The sequence below is a fragment of the Carlito syrichta genome, unplaced genomic scaffold (genome assembly GCF_000164805.1).
Source record: "Carlito syrichta isolate Samal-C Ts95f unplaced genomic scaffold, Tarsius_syrichta-2.0.1 Scaffold304418, whole genome shotgun sequence".
Classification (NCBI taxonomy): domain Eukaryota; kingdom Metazoa; phylum Chordata; class Mammalia; order Primates; family Tarsiidae; genus Carlito; species Carlito syrichta.
In genome coordinates, this window is record NW_007248514.1 from 200,209 (window position 1) to 214,679 (window position 14,471).

Sequence of the window (14,471 nt, forward strand, 5' to 3'; positions counted from 1 at the left end):
TGCCGATGGAGCCGGCCGGGCGAGCTGCGCTGAGGAATGCGCCGGGGAAGAAATCTGCTCCGACACGTTCCCTGGAGCTGCCGGCCGAGAGTGAAGCAATCACAGGCGCCCGAACGCCGGGCCGCCGGCTCCGCTCAGTTCGGTAGCTCGCCGCCTCCTCCCCCTGCCGGCTCCAGCCTCGCGCGGGGCTCCTGGCTCCTGTGCCGGTTTCCGGCCAGGGATGGGGGTGGGGCGGGCCTCCGGTGCTTTGGAATCTAGGATGAAACCCGTAACCCACCGAAAGATTGGGGGGAAAAATAAGAACCCCCACTTTCTTTGAGTGAATCTGCAGGATCGTTCAGGCACTAGACAGTATGTTTTAAAAATAGGGGTCTAATTTGTTGGAGTCTTCAGAAATGTAGGATTTCTTTGTTTAAAAGAAAAAAAGACATTCTTGATTTATTTTAAAAATCTGATTGTTGAGGAAGAAGAGCTAAAATGTCTCGAGAGGGAGTGAAGGAGGCTCGCATCCCTCTCCTTGGATACAATTTTCTTTGCCTCCCTGGTACACTAAGTTCAAACCTTGTAGACGCTGTCACTGCCAACTCCCAAATGCGGTTGAGAGTTAGTTATTGGTGCCCCAGACACAGAACGAGGAGTGTGGGGATGAGAGGTGGGGGAGGAAGACCTGTTCTGGGGGGATCTGAGATCCAGGCCCGGGCTGGGACCCCTTGTTCTTGTCCGGCTGTGTGTCCCCCTCCCTCTCCAGTTGAGGCTACCTCTAAACAGGAAAGGATCCTGCAACTCCACCACTCCCTAGGGGGTGAGACCTGTCCCATACTTCCCCAAACCACACCAGGAGCTTTGGCTTCCACCCAGTGCTGAGAAATCAGGACTGGAGGTTTAGGGAATCCAGCTCTCTCTATAAGCAGAGCTCAGTGAGAGAGAATCCTCCCTTCTGATACCCATAAGGGTCCTGGGGTGGGTAGAGCAACCACAGATGTCTCTCCATACTGCCCAGAGGGTCCCCTCAATTCCACATACCAGGCTCAGGGATGTTTTCATGGGAAGGCTTAGACCCGAAGACCTCCTAAGGGTGGGCCTGAAATTCCTCTGCATCCGGGATTGGGAGTGGAGGTGGGTAGTGAAAAATCACTGGCTAATGTTAGAGAGTGTGGCAAGTAACATTCTTGTAAATATGAGATTACTTGGTATAACACAACTCAGTACCAGGTTGTGAGCAACCCTGGGCACCCTCACTTCTGACTGCCACAATTAAGGACTGTATGATTTTAGTACACAGTATCATGCATTGCCTATGCTGCATTGTCTATATTATTTATAAAATATGATTTCTTGTATTAACTACCTAACATCTCACACATAAAAATACATTTCTAGAAGATGGACAATTCACATGTAGGGATAACATAGTGCATTATAGAGAGAGGGCCCTTTCGTTCTCTATCTCACCAAAACAGAACACTTCTTAGGAGATGGGGGTCCAGCAGGAATTCCTGGGGCAGGGGAGCTGATGGGCCAAGCCAAGGGGTCAAGCGGTAGGGTAGCAGGGGACCACCAAACCCACCGTGGGGGGGGGGGGGCGGGCAGGCCTAGAGCAATGGGGTGTGGGTTTAGAGTGGAGAGGTGGAGGAGAAAGAGCTGGCATGCCCATGTATGCACGCGGAGCTGAGCGGGTGGAAGTGAAGGATTAGAGAGAAGTTGAGAAATATCTTTGCGCGAAATAAACATCTCAAAGATTCCGGTGGGGTGGGGGAACACTACACTAGAAATAAACACTTTTTGATCACAGCCTCCTAGAGAAAAATATCTTTGAAATAAAAAAAATACAGCCCAATTGAGATTTAATACACTTGCAAATTGCGGCATGGAAATGGATATAAACACAGCATGCCAGCAGCTCTGTGCTCACAGGGTCCCCGTGTGGAAATAGAATCCTGGGGCTGACATATCTTGGTGATTGCAGGGGTCCAGGCCAGAGGCAGATGAGTAAGGAATTATCTTCAGACACCCTCCATCTTTCTACCCACTCAGAGCTTTTAGAAGCAGCAAGATTTCCAGATAACTCTGTCTATGCAATTGTGGTTTGTTCGGCAACATCTAGGCATAAACACGGCTGTCTCTCTTCAGTGCCTCTGGCTCTGAGAAACCTCATCCATGGCAGTCTGGGTTGGTGTGGGAGATGGAGACAATTGTTCTGCAAGACCCAGATAATTAGGGCTGAGATGTGTTGTGGCTTCTTCCTTCTCCCAATTATACAGACACTTGCTTCACTGCCCTGTTTTGCTTTTTCTCCCCTCCATATGAGTGTAGTGTTTTTTTTGGAGGGGGAAACAGGGAGAGGCAGAAATTCCTGTAGATAATCAGAAAGAAAGGGAGAAAAAGAAAGAGAGATGGGGTAGGGAGAGAGGAAGAAAGAAGCAGTGGTTTCTTTTGGCTATTCTAGAAGTCCCTACTGACAAGCCTATGGATTTGGTTTGGGAAGCGCAGCTAGCTGGATTTCTCGCTGGACAAGGTCACTTGGGGGGGTGGGTGGTCAAAAGGGTCTGAGCACTGATGTGATTTTTATTCTCTCTTCAAAGGTGTCATGAGGTTCCCAGGTATGAAGTGGTGTGTGTATGTGATCTGGAGGGAGACTAGGGAAGGGATGACTAAAATTAATAGCCAAGTCCCCACTCACTTTAGGCAGTGTAGACACAAACTCGCGATCTAAGCTGCCAGATGTTTCCACATCTGTAGCTCCCACTTCCTTTCCAGACAAGGCAGCAGACAATGAAAGGGGCTTCTTTGAGAAGACAAGACTGGAGCTGTTTCTGCAGGAGGCCAAAACAACCTGCAGTTTGGTCTGATCCATGGAAAGCTTGGCAGAATCAATCCTTGGCATCCTATAAAGAAAAACAACCCGTTTAGACCAGTTGTCTACTCTTTAAACTGATTTTTTATGGTTGTGTTGATTAAACTTCATTGGAAATTTAGAGTTGAGGTTAGGGAACCAAAATTGGGTAGATAATTGTGAGTTTACAGAAAGTGGGATAAAAAATTAGGGATAATTATCTGGTTGATTCAGAAGCTAAAACCTACTTTTACCCCAACTTTGTTCTCCAGGGAAAAGGGGGTATTTGAAAGCTGGATTGTGCCATGTGGCCCATTCCCATTTTAAAACCTACTGTATCATTATGTTAAGAGTCAAGAGAATCTGGGTTTAAAATTTGGCTCAGTCATGTAAGTTACTTTACCCACTCTGAGCCTCAAATTTCTGATCTTGTAAAACGGGTTTCATAAAATAAGTCTGGAGAAATATTCTGAGGATAAAAGACAAAAACAGAACAAGAAAACTCATGGTATCACTACTTACCTTTGTCATTTTATTCTTATCCCCAAATCATCAATTTCTCAAATCATGGTCACATCTATAAGAGTGAAACAAATCTAAGAACCGAGAGATTTAAAAACAAAAGATCATGTTCCAAAGAATTTTTAACTTAAAGAAACTGGTCTATTAAAATAAAATTATTTTGTTTTTCAGATTTTAAAAAAATCTTGGATTATTTATACAGAGGCAGAGAAAAATGCCAAGTCCAACAGTTTTCCCAAGAAATTATCTTCATGAAGACTGTCCAACCAGGCCATTGGAACCGCCTCTTCCATTTTCTTCCTGAGCAATTTTCCCCCTGAATTGGACTGTGACTGCTTCTCTCCCTATCCTGTATAGATCAGAATCTCTGGGAGAGAGCACACCCCTGAGGTGGTGGGTCTAGGGAAAAAGAGTTTTGTGAGGGTGTGGTGGGAACAGATATCTCAGGACAAACTTTGTGTCTTCACTGCAGGCTGTGTCCATAGTTCCCAAGGGCAGGGAGAACGAAGGGGGGAACCCCAAATACTCAGTCCTCCTCATTAGCTTTCACCCAAAGAAATGTAATAATTATGTAGAGAAAAAATGGAGGGCTGAGTTATTCAGATAATCACCCTAGTTCCCCACATCCCCCTCCAGCTCTTGCTGTGACCTTTTATTGGCAGGAGTGAGGATGGAGTGGACGACGGGGTTCTATACATGGTATAGATTGTTTTTGGTTTCTGCAAAACTCTCAGCACCTAAAGAATCCGAACAGTGGTAGTGGGTGGGATAGCAGGCATTTAGGGTTTAGGGTTAGGGTTGGTGCAAGGAACATAGACAGTTTCCTTTAGCTTTGAAGGAATGGAGAGAGAAGGGGGCTGGAACAGAATTTGTTCTGTTTTTGCGGCAGCAGAGTGTGCTTCCTCTACTTCTAGTAGAGTAGGTTCCTCTACTTCTAGGAACCTGATTTCCTGTGTCTTAGGGCCAGGTCCTTGGGTGTTGTTAGGCAGTTCACAACATCGGGCCCCCATTCCCAGAGTGACTGGCCCCCAAGCAAGCTGGCTTCACCTGGACACTTTGTTCTGTCTGTGGGTGCCTCAGATCCCTAGTGCAAGGCCAGTATCCAAAGGCATGGGGATCCATTTGGTGGCCTGTTCCCCCTGAAGCTGACCCCCTGCCCGCCACACCCTACCTGAAGAATATAACAGAACTCCTTCCTCTGCCCACTGGCTGAGTATAAACTGATAGGCACCCAAATGATCCAACTGCAGGAAGAGGGGGATTTTTCTGAATACCCTGAATCCTGCAGGCATGGCAGGCCAGGGTGGAATCTGGAAAGCTCTCCCTAAGGGTCCAAGGACCCTAATCTTAAGGGCTGTGCAGAACCACTTGGAGTCTGAAACAAAAGGAAACATCGGTAACACTGATCCTGTGTTAGTTTTTAAAACTGACATTTTGCTCATCATGGAGTTTTTGCATTCACTTTGATTTTTTTTTAAACATTGCATGAAAATATTACCTTGATTGCTGAGTTTTGGGCACTCCCTCTCTTACACTTTGTGCCCAAGGAGATTACCCCAGTGCCCTCACGCGAGTCGCGGCCTTGCTAATAACAGGATGAAAAGACTAGGAGGCTTCACAAGGCAGAGCAATTCCTGGCCCCCTCTCTTGAGCCCCAGCCTGAAATCCTGCGCCCCGGGGGGTGCCCCAGGGCCCTTAACCTGGTCTCGCTGTGCGCCTCACCGCCTCCCGCCTCCCTTCTCTCTCCTCCAGACGTGGTTCCCCTGCAGCCCGAGGTGAGCAGCTACCGGCGCGGGCGCAAGAAACGCGTGCCCTACACGAAGGTGCAGCTGAAAGAGCTGGAGAAGGAGTACGCAGCAAGCAAATTCATCACCAAAGAGAAGCGCCGGCGCATCTCGGCCACCACGAACCTCTCGGAGCGCCAGGTCACCATCTGGTTCCAGAACCGGCGGGTCAAAGAGAAGAAGGTGGTCAGCAAATCGAAAGCGCCTCACCTTCACTCCACCTGACTGCCCACTCGGCCGCCCGCCCCGTCTATTTATGTCGTCGTCGCTTTGTACCATAACCGAACCCACAGAAGGATGCCGCGCCGGTGCAAACGAGTATTTAATGTTCACAGAAAGAGGAACCACGCCGCCACCGGGGAGGCAAAGAGGCTCCGAGGCCACGCTTGGCCGATCCCTACTCCCCATCCCATCCCCAGGCCCCACCCTCATCTAGCCAGCTCGGTCGGCTTTGGAGGTGGGTCCGGATGGGCTGTGGGAGGGAGGCTACCAGCCTCGACTCCTCCTCGCTCTGCCTTGCCAGAAAGCCAAGTGGCAGGCGGAGAACCCCATCATTCCAACCAAAGCAGGTTGGGGAGTCAGATGGGCAGGATTCTTGCCCCATCCTGTGGCCAGGCTGGTTGAGGGACCCTCCTTAAGGGTGCAGCTTTGAAGCAGGCTCTGGCCAGCTCATGCTTTCCTTCCCTGTCCCTCGCACACTCCTTAGGCAGAATTTGCCAGTAAAGGTTTCCTGTGCATATTTTTAAAGTCGTGTTCACATTCGTGATAATTATTAAGGATCTGGCAGTATGATTGGAGTACAGGCCACACTCGGGGCTCCTAGGGTTTTTATTTCTTCTTCTTTCCTGTCTGTTTCAACAAAAGCTGGAATTAGCGCAGCCCCTACCTTCCAACAGCCAACCACAAAACTGAATTTCTTTGGGCTGCCGTTGCCCCCACTGCCTCCCATTCTGCTCTGCCAGTCAACAGTGAAAATCTAAGGGGGGACACGCAGTCCAGCCACGCTGCCCAACATGGCTTCTCTAGCCTCTTCCTTCCTCTCTCTGGGTGATGAGGTTGGGGATTCGGCCAGGCACAGACACAGAACGTTTTTTCTAAGACAGACATCTCTTCCAAGGGGATGGGGAGTGGGCTTCTCTGCAGAGTCCGCTCTGGTCACCTTTCCGTCCAGGCAACAGCTCAGGGGCGAGGCTTCACACTTTCGCTTTGACTGGTTTCCCGAGGAAAGCTAGAGGAGCTAGTGTGGGAGGTGGGATCGCCAGCCCGGTTAGCCGGCTGGACGTAGCCCAACGTGTTCCTCCTCAGAGGTCAACTTGGTGCTGTGGGGCCCCCTCACCTCTTCCCTTCCCACTGGTGCATTACAAAACAGTGTTCTTTGGAAATGTCCATCAGAAATAGGTTCTTTTTTTAAATGTTGTGTATCTGTATATAGTATTGTGATGTCTGAATGACAGTGTACTGAATGCAAAAAGGAAAAAAACAAACCTGTTTTTAAAATAAAATATCTTTTTTTTTTTTGCCTTGATTTTATTGCTCAGATTCTTTCTGAAGTCCTTTCTGTCCACTGACTCTTCGGGGGCCATCGAGGAAGCCCTGACTCAGCCAGAAAGGGCAGCAGGAGTAATGGAGACATCAGCCCCAGCTGGGTAGCTTCCAAAACTATGTTTTGCTCCACTTAAGTTTTAGAGTTAATTGAGTTCTCTATATGAGCTAGACGGGAGGAAACTCCTTCCCATCCTGATGCCCAGCTTAGCTGAGTGTGCTGAGGAAAGGTAACTAATGACTCCCTGGAAGCAGGTGAGTGACAAAAGCACATTGCTGGTCATTTCCGTTCATATTTGGGGCTGAGACCTGGTCCTGGGTGCTGAAAGGGCAGCATCCCTCCTGGGCCCTGGGTGAGGTAGTGGTGGTGGCAGTAGTGGCCAGCTAACCTCAGGATCCTGGTGCCCTAGCTCCCCCCAGAGGGTCCCAAATATCTTCAGCCAGTTCAGCTGGAGTCGGGGTTGGGACGGCGCAGCCTACCGGGGCAGCTTCAAGCTCCAATTTTCCTGGCTGCACTCTTTCCTTCCTGCATTAACATGTGCAGAGAAGTCAGGCCACTAGGACCTCCTGGGTCCCCAGTTTGCCAAGTCAAGCCTACTTCTCTCTAGAATTCCTGGGAACCTCCATTTTCCAGGCAATCAGGAGTGGAGGTAAATGCTGCCACTAATTTGTTTTCCTTGTCGCGTCAGTGCCTATCTCCCTATCTGGTGGAGTTAATGAGATCGTTAAGTTGTCAGGTTAAGAGACTTTTAAAAAGCAATACAGCCTAAAACAATGTTATCTCAGATTAAATCTTTACTGCAGCAATTTTTATTTATATATAATATTTTTCCTCTCCTGAGATGCAGAAAGATCGGAGGTATCAGGTTGGAAATCAGAGTCCTCCGTGCTCCCTATGCCTGATGGAGCTGAAGCTTTAAAACTTCATTTAAATGAATGTTTCTGGGGGTGAAACATACATACACGTGTTTATGCACACACACACAAACACATGGAGGCTGAGAGACAAAGAGCCTGAAAATTTTGCCCTCTGTGGGGGCTCTGCCAGGGACATGGCCGCCAGTCCTATTCCTTTCTCAACTCTGGGTTAACTACCAGAAAGCCACATGCTGCACTGGACAATGGAGATTATGGTGGATTTCCCAGGAATAAAGTTCATTCTTGATCCCATCTCCCCTTTTTCTTCCCGTCCATCATCTCAAACTCTTTCCAAAAACCCCTGGATCTCCCGAGATGGAAGGAGACTAAATATGTGTTTGACCAGAAAAAGGAACCTGGAGGACAAGAGGTCTGGGGCTCTCTTAGGATGACCCCACCCTCCTGACTGCTTTGGGTTGCCCCATGCACAGCTGTAGGCGCTGTGGAAACCGGGGACTCAGTGAGTAAGGAGCCTAGAGTTCTCCGAGGGATTCCGCCAGTCTGCACACAAACACTCACATAATCATCCAGTTCTTCCCATAGGAGGGACCCGCCCCAAAGTCCTGGAAGCCGGTGATGGGAAAGAGAAGAGGAAAGCCATTCGGGCCCACTGGGGATTCCTGGGACACTAGGAAATCCAGCAAAGACTGCAGCTCCTCCGAGTGCCTGTGAGCCCCAAAGTGCCAGGGTGTTTGGCACCCTCTCGTGCACTGGATTAAATATACCCAGATTTATTTTGGAAGACTATCATGCCCAGATTGATTTGGAGACGAGTCTCCCATAAGAGTAAGCAAGCATTGTGTGAGTGTGTGAGCATATGTTTTGGGGGAGGCAAAAAGGAGAGATATATTATTCCTTCTCTGTGTTGGTCCCTTACTTCCCCCCCATAATTGGCATTGTCTTTGGAGACTCTATGAGATATTTTTGTGAAGAGAGGTGTGTGTGTGTGTGTCCTGTGTGTGTGTGTGTGTGTGTGTGTGTGTGTGTGTGTAGCCTTTGATCAGCGAAGAATGTCCTGCCTGTGTGCACAGTGCATGCAAGTGCATCTGCGAGAACATCATCGACTCCTGGCCTGCTCATCTCGGGGTGGAGAGCCTATTTTCTCTTTATTTACATCCTCAGAAAGTCTTTCTCTCAAGGCCAGCCTCCTAGTGTGTGAAGAGTAAGACTGCCTGCAAAGGCAAATATGAGGGTGCAAGGGGCTGGAGAGGCCTGAAGAGCTGGGGAAACCTCCCTGTGGAAACACGGAGATTGAGACTCCTGCCCTCTTTCTCATAATCCAGTAGCACTCCCCACCCCCCAGACTTCCTAGGCCAGGACTGGGGGGCCCAGGTGGGCTGGGGCCTCACAGGACTCTGTCTAGAAGTCATTCTGTCAGGCTGCCAGGGAGGTCCTAGTTAGGTCCTTACCTGATCCTGGGGGAAGCCTCCCCAAACCTGGGGTCAGCAGAATGGGCCTTTCAGTCAGCAGTCCCACAGCCGGGAACCCACCTGAGGGAACAAGGCCAGCACTTCTCTCGCAGATCCCTCCTTGACTGCTCCTGAGACCATCTGCTCCTGGGGTTGATCCACAGGCGGCTGGGTCAGCAGTGTGGGGACAGCAGGCACGGTGGGTGCAAGGCTGGGCAGGCCCCTGGGGCAGCGGCCCTCTCTCTGAACAGCCCTCCCAGTGGAGCAGGGGTCCATGCAGCAGGCAGCCCTCTCTGTGATTCCATCTGTTCAGAGAGAACTCCTCAGCCTGGGATCTGCCTGGGTCCTTCTTGGATGGTGTGGAAGCCCTCCCCCAAGAAAACTCCAAGAGCGGCTCGGGCAGATGTGTATCTAGACCTGCACTGGCAGAGAATTGAGGGGCCCTGGGGAGCAAGGGGCTTCTGGGAGGAGGGGGAGGGGGCCAGAGCCTTTTCGCAACCAACCAGGCTCTTCCTCTTTTAGCCTTGACCGTGACTAGGTCTTTCTGACCTTGACATCACAGGGAGCCCAGGGAAGGGGGGCAGGGTGGAAAAGGCCTTGATCTTCCGGTGGCCAGCGAAGGGGAGGGCCGCTTGCCCCCTCGACGCGCCGTCCCCTTTCCCGCCGGAGCCCGCCGCCTCTGTTTACACACCGAGGAGGTGTCGTCTCCAGTCTAGACAAGGGCGCTAATAACGCCCATAAAAGGCGGCCTCTCCAGAGATGCTCCGGCAACTCAGCTCCCGCGCGCCTGTCGCAGGCCGCTCCCTCCGTCTCCCCCCGCCCCGCCCTCCTCGGATACCTCGGCTGGGCCGGCGGGCGGCCTTGGGGAGGCGGATCCCGAAGGTTTCTAGAGGCTGAGAACTGCTGCCCTTCACCCTTCTGAACCTCCTGTGTCTCCAAAGGTAAGTTTACCCGCGCCCCCCTCCGCACTCGCCCAACCCAGCCAGCCCCGTGGCTGGCAGTGCATTCTCCCACCCCCACCAGCCTCCTGGGCCGGTGGCTCCCACCCCAGTCTGCCCGCGCCCCTCTCCTCCGTCCGGAGTGGAATCCTGGTTTTGGAAAGCCGCGGAATAGTTGCGCTGAATGACCCCAAACAGATCTCCTCTCCTCCCCAGAGCCGGGCCAGGTTGAGGGGCGAGGGCACTCGGGGTAGCCCCCACGCAGCTCAGAGGTCCGCGGGGCCAAGGCCTGGTCTCTCTGTTACGTTGCAGGAGGCCGTGGGTGTGGCGCTGCATGAGGTTTTTTTTTTTTTTTTTTTTTTTAGCTTGGTTCCCACACCTTTCCTGACACTCAGTAATTCACTAGGTGGAGGATATCCTCTGCTGGTGGAGGGGGAAAATGTCAGAGCTGCGCAGCACTCTTAACCGTTAGCGCACCAACCAAGGACAGGGAGACCGGGAAGAGGGTCCATTTGGGTATGCTCAAGTGGCGGATAGAGAGGTGGTCTTCCAGGTGACCTGGCCTGGGGTTTCTCACCCAATCCCACTTTCTGAGAGGCAGTGGTCTGGGTTTTTTTTGTTTTTGTTTTTGTTTTTGTTTTTTGAGGTGGGGATAGAAGAGCCTCAGGAAGCCTGACTGGAGGAGCCAGGGACTCTGCTGGCCCCAAGCTGCTTGCTTGATTTCAAGCCAGACGGGCCTCCCTCAGCTAGCGTCTCTGCAAGTCCTCCTCTTCCAGGCTGCAGATCCCTAAAAATCAGCACCTAGGGAAGGGATTTCCCAATCGGTTTTTCGAGACCCGGGCGCCCGCAGGGAGAGTTGGGAGCCAGGTGGGCTCCAACCCCCGAAAGGGCCGAGAAGATGGAAGAGGGGACTGAGACCCCTACTCTTACCCCCCCAAGCTTTGTCTGAATCCGACAAAGGGTCACTCCAAGGCCTAAGCTGCCCCCAAAGGGGCGAGACAGACGGGGTTGGGGGCCGGACGAGGCCTGGGCCAGGCCCTCCCACTCAGCCCCTTTTCAGCGTCCCTGCCTCTCGCCCCTCCCCCCCTGCCGGCCCAGCTCCCGCGCGCACACCCCTTCTGGGGCTCCGGCCTTGTCTACTTTGCATATGCGGCAGAACCGCTCTCTGCAGACGAGACAGTGACCTTGAACTGGGCCGCTCCGGCCTCTCAGACCAGGGAGAAGGCAGTCCCGCGCGGCGTCATTCCCTGTCTTGGGCCGCAGCAAAACCCGAACGCGGTCGCTCACTGCCGATTCCTGCGGCCTAAGCCGCCCGCGGCGACTTTGCCCCCGTCGCCCGAGCGGGCGTAGATTTTGTAATCAACTCCACCGCGGTAGAGGCCGCGAGGATGCGGGAGGCATGGCAGCGCAGGCAGAGACCGGGCTGAAGGAGCGGGCTGCCCTGGGTCTTCAAGGAGAGCCTTGGACCGCATCCGCGCCTTCAGCTTTAATTAACCCCCGAGTTAATGAGCGGGGCCCGGTTGAGCCTGGCCAGCTGCGGCGGGAGCCAGCGGCCCAGGGACCAGCGGGCAGGCCACCTCTCCTAGCCTGGTGATTTGACGAATGTGCGGGAGAGATCGGACGCACCAATCGCTCCGCGGTTCGGGAGCCTCGGCCCCAGCAACGCTGGTTTGGCGCGTGGTCACCGAAGTGCTTGCCGCCCCACGCCTGGCACCGCAGTCCCTGCCAGTCCCTCACCCGGCCCCAGTCTGCTCCTGGCGAGTTGCTCTCGCCGATGCTGGATTTAGAATCGACGCTTCTCACCCGAGCCTCCCGCCGGCCCCGGGGACCCAGGTCGGGAGCGCATTTGGGTCCCAGCCCGGTTAAAAAATGGGTGCCTGAGCTGCGTGCGCGGCGGAGTTCCCGAGCGGCGAGCAGAGCCGCAGTGGTGCACCGAGGGGAGAGGCTGGACGCTGGGGTTGCCTGGGTCCTCTCCTGGTCCGGAAACTCCCTAGGTTGACAGTGGGTCTCAGGGAGCAAGACCCTGGGGGTGCGAGTGTTGCTCATGTTTCCAGGCAGCTCTGTCTCCTGCCGGAAGGAAGAGGGGTTTATGCGCGCCTCTGTGCCCACAGAGCTCCAGACCTGGGGGAAACGGCCTCCTCTGATGGAGCCAAATCGGGCTGGGAGAGATGCGAGTATGAAAGAAGAAAGTCCTCGTCCCATCCTCACTTCCCCGCGTTGCCTCTGCCGCCCTGTGGCCGCGGCTCCTCGCTCAGCTGCCCGGCCGGGCAGGGCAGCGAGCACAGCTCCAGGCCTGGAATTTGCGCTGGGAAGGGATGCGGAGAGGCTGAGACCTTCCTCCTGGGGTCCCTCTTCTAGGAGACGGGTATCATCTGGGAAGGGAAAAGAGAATGGGGAAAAGACTCCACCCCACAAAGGCTAGTGATTATTCGGCAAAGCCCAGCTCGGCATCCATGTCTCACACCAACAATAGCGGCCGAGGCCTGGAGAGCCTGGGTGGAGACCTCGCCGCCGGCGCAGTGTTCTGACTGAAATATACAGCAATATTAAAGTCACACCCTGTTTATCTTTATGACCAAACGAACCGCCAAATAATTTTTTTTTTAAATGGAATTTTCAATGGCGCTCATTAGCGCATCCTAGAAAAGGGAAAATAAATAAGATGTCAGAGATGCTGACGCGGGATTTGCAGCTGAAGGATGCTCCTCTCCGCAGCCTCTTATCAATTAGGCGCACGGAGGCCAATCCCGACCCAGTCTCGTGTTCATTCCGTGGCGCTCCTGGCTCTAACTGGAGGTGACTGCTCACGGCTGGCGTCCCACGGCTCGGCCTGGGTTCGAGCTCGTGGGCCCGTCGCGGGGCGGGCTCCCGGGGGCGGGAGGGGCCGGGTTGCAGCTTGGCGCGCCGGGGCAGGGAAGGGGAACCGGCCGGGCAGGGCTAGGGGCGGGCGCCAGGCTGCGAGCTTCGAGCTGCTCCGGGCAGGGCGGCGCCCGCGGGGACACATTTCTGTCGGAGTGAGCAGCTATGGTTTGGGATATGAAGTCGCCCGGGAGCGGTGGAATTCGAAGAATCCGCGTTTCTCTCGCCGTGTCCTGCAGAGGAGAGAGGGGAGGAAGAGCGAAAAAGAGGGAGAATCTTCTCTGCTTCGGTCTGTGTTTGTAGCTTCGGCTCGTGCTGGGATATTTAACTTCCACCTACGTGGATTTGTTTTCTCTTGTATTCTCTCGGACTCTCTCAATCTCCAGTTTTCTTTTAAATCTTCCGATATTTTTTCATATATAGACATTCGCTGAGCTATTTGTCTTATTTAAATCGTACGTTGGTTAGGAGCTTGAAACAATCACATAGAAATTCGAATGTTTTCTTCACTAGACCCCAGTAGGATACATCTGGTCTTGGGAGTTTTATTTTCTTTCCCTTTTTAATATGCTCTGCTGTGTTCTGTGGACCTGTTGAGATCGGGTTGTGGTTTTGCAGATGTTGATTATCTCGCCAATGGGCAGCATTGGGTTCTCAGCCTTCTCTGGAAGGAGCTTCTGAGGTTTGTACCATAAATATAATTTTAAACCCCCAACAAGACAATTCTCCAGGGATTCCCCCCCCATTCCCAGCCCCCTAGGGCAGCAACCTACTGCTGGTCTTTGCACTGCTGTCTGAGGGTCCCAGGGGCAGGCTGGCTCGGTTCTAGGGTGTGGGCGTCTCCTCGGCAGTGGGAATTAGGCCCCACTCAGGCTGGTCAATCCCTGTCGGAGGTCAATCCCTGTCGGAGGTCAATCCCTGTCGGAGGTTCAAAGCCTCTTGCTGCAAAGACTCCGGGAGATGCCCAGCAGCTCCTCAGTCCCTGGAAGTAGCTGTGGAAGAGTAGTTTGAGCCCCTAGATTCTCAAGAGCAGGCAGGCAAGTCCATGTCCTTTCTAGGCCTCCCTTCCGCATCCTTCTTTCTAATGGGTGAGTGAAGGTGTGAGGCTGGCGCAGCTCCCGGCTCCGGCGGAAAGATTCAGCGTTATCAATTCTCCTTGAACCTTTCTTGGGGGAGAAAACCCCAAATGTCTCTCCAAATTCCTGAGGCGAAAGGCGATGATGAGGATGAGCCAGCGGTGGCAGGGCTAGGAGAGACAGCAGCAGGGAAACCTGTCCTTACCCCCACTTCGCCTCTACTGTAAATAAACCCCGAGCCAAAGGGCTCATCCGTCTCCTTAAACAGCCAGTAAACTTTATATGACACAATATCTAATAGTAATTTATTGGGGAGATATTGTAAATTCCAACGGTTTTAGTTAATAAAGGAGCTAATTAAAGAGGGGCGGGCTGTGCTTGGCCAGCTGTTGGCGATAAGATAATACATCTGGGGAGGGGGTGCAGGTTGCAGGGGTGTATATGTGCGGGCATTTTTGGTGTTTTTTTTTTCTCTTACCCCTTGTTGGGCAATTGCTTTACTCTGCGCTAGGTTTTATATGATTTTTTTTTTAAACCGGAATTCAGCGAATAAACCTGCCCCCGCCCTTTGTCCCCCCACCCCCCACCCC

At 52.8% G+C, this 14,471-nt stretch overlaps 1 protein-coding gene across 1 annotated transcript in view; it reads left to right on the plus strand.

Moving 5' to 3' along the window:
• The window catches only part of HOXC13 (homeobox C13), a gene marked incomplete at its 5' end in the record, with an annotated part of 5,839 nt that extends 475 nt beyond the window's left edge, over positions 1 to 5,364 (plus strand). The window contains one exon of the mRNA XM_021713292.1: positions 5,097 to 5,364. Within this exon, the coding sequence (XP_021568967.1) occupies positions 5,097 to 5,364 (268 nt within the window). The remainder of the gene's footprint in view (positions 1 to 5,096) is intronic.
• Between the last annotated feature and the right edge of the window lie 9,107 nt (positions 5,365 to 14,471).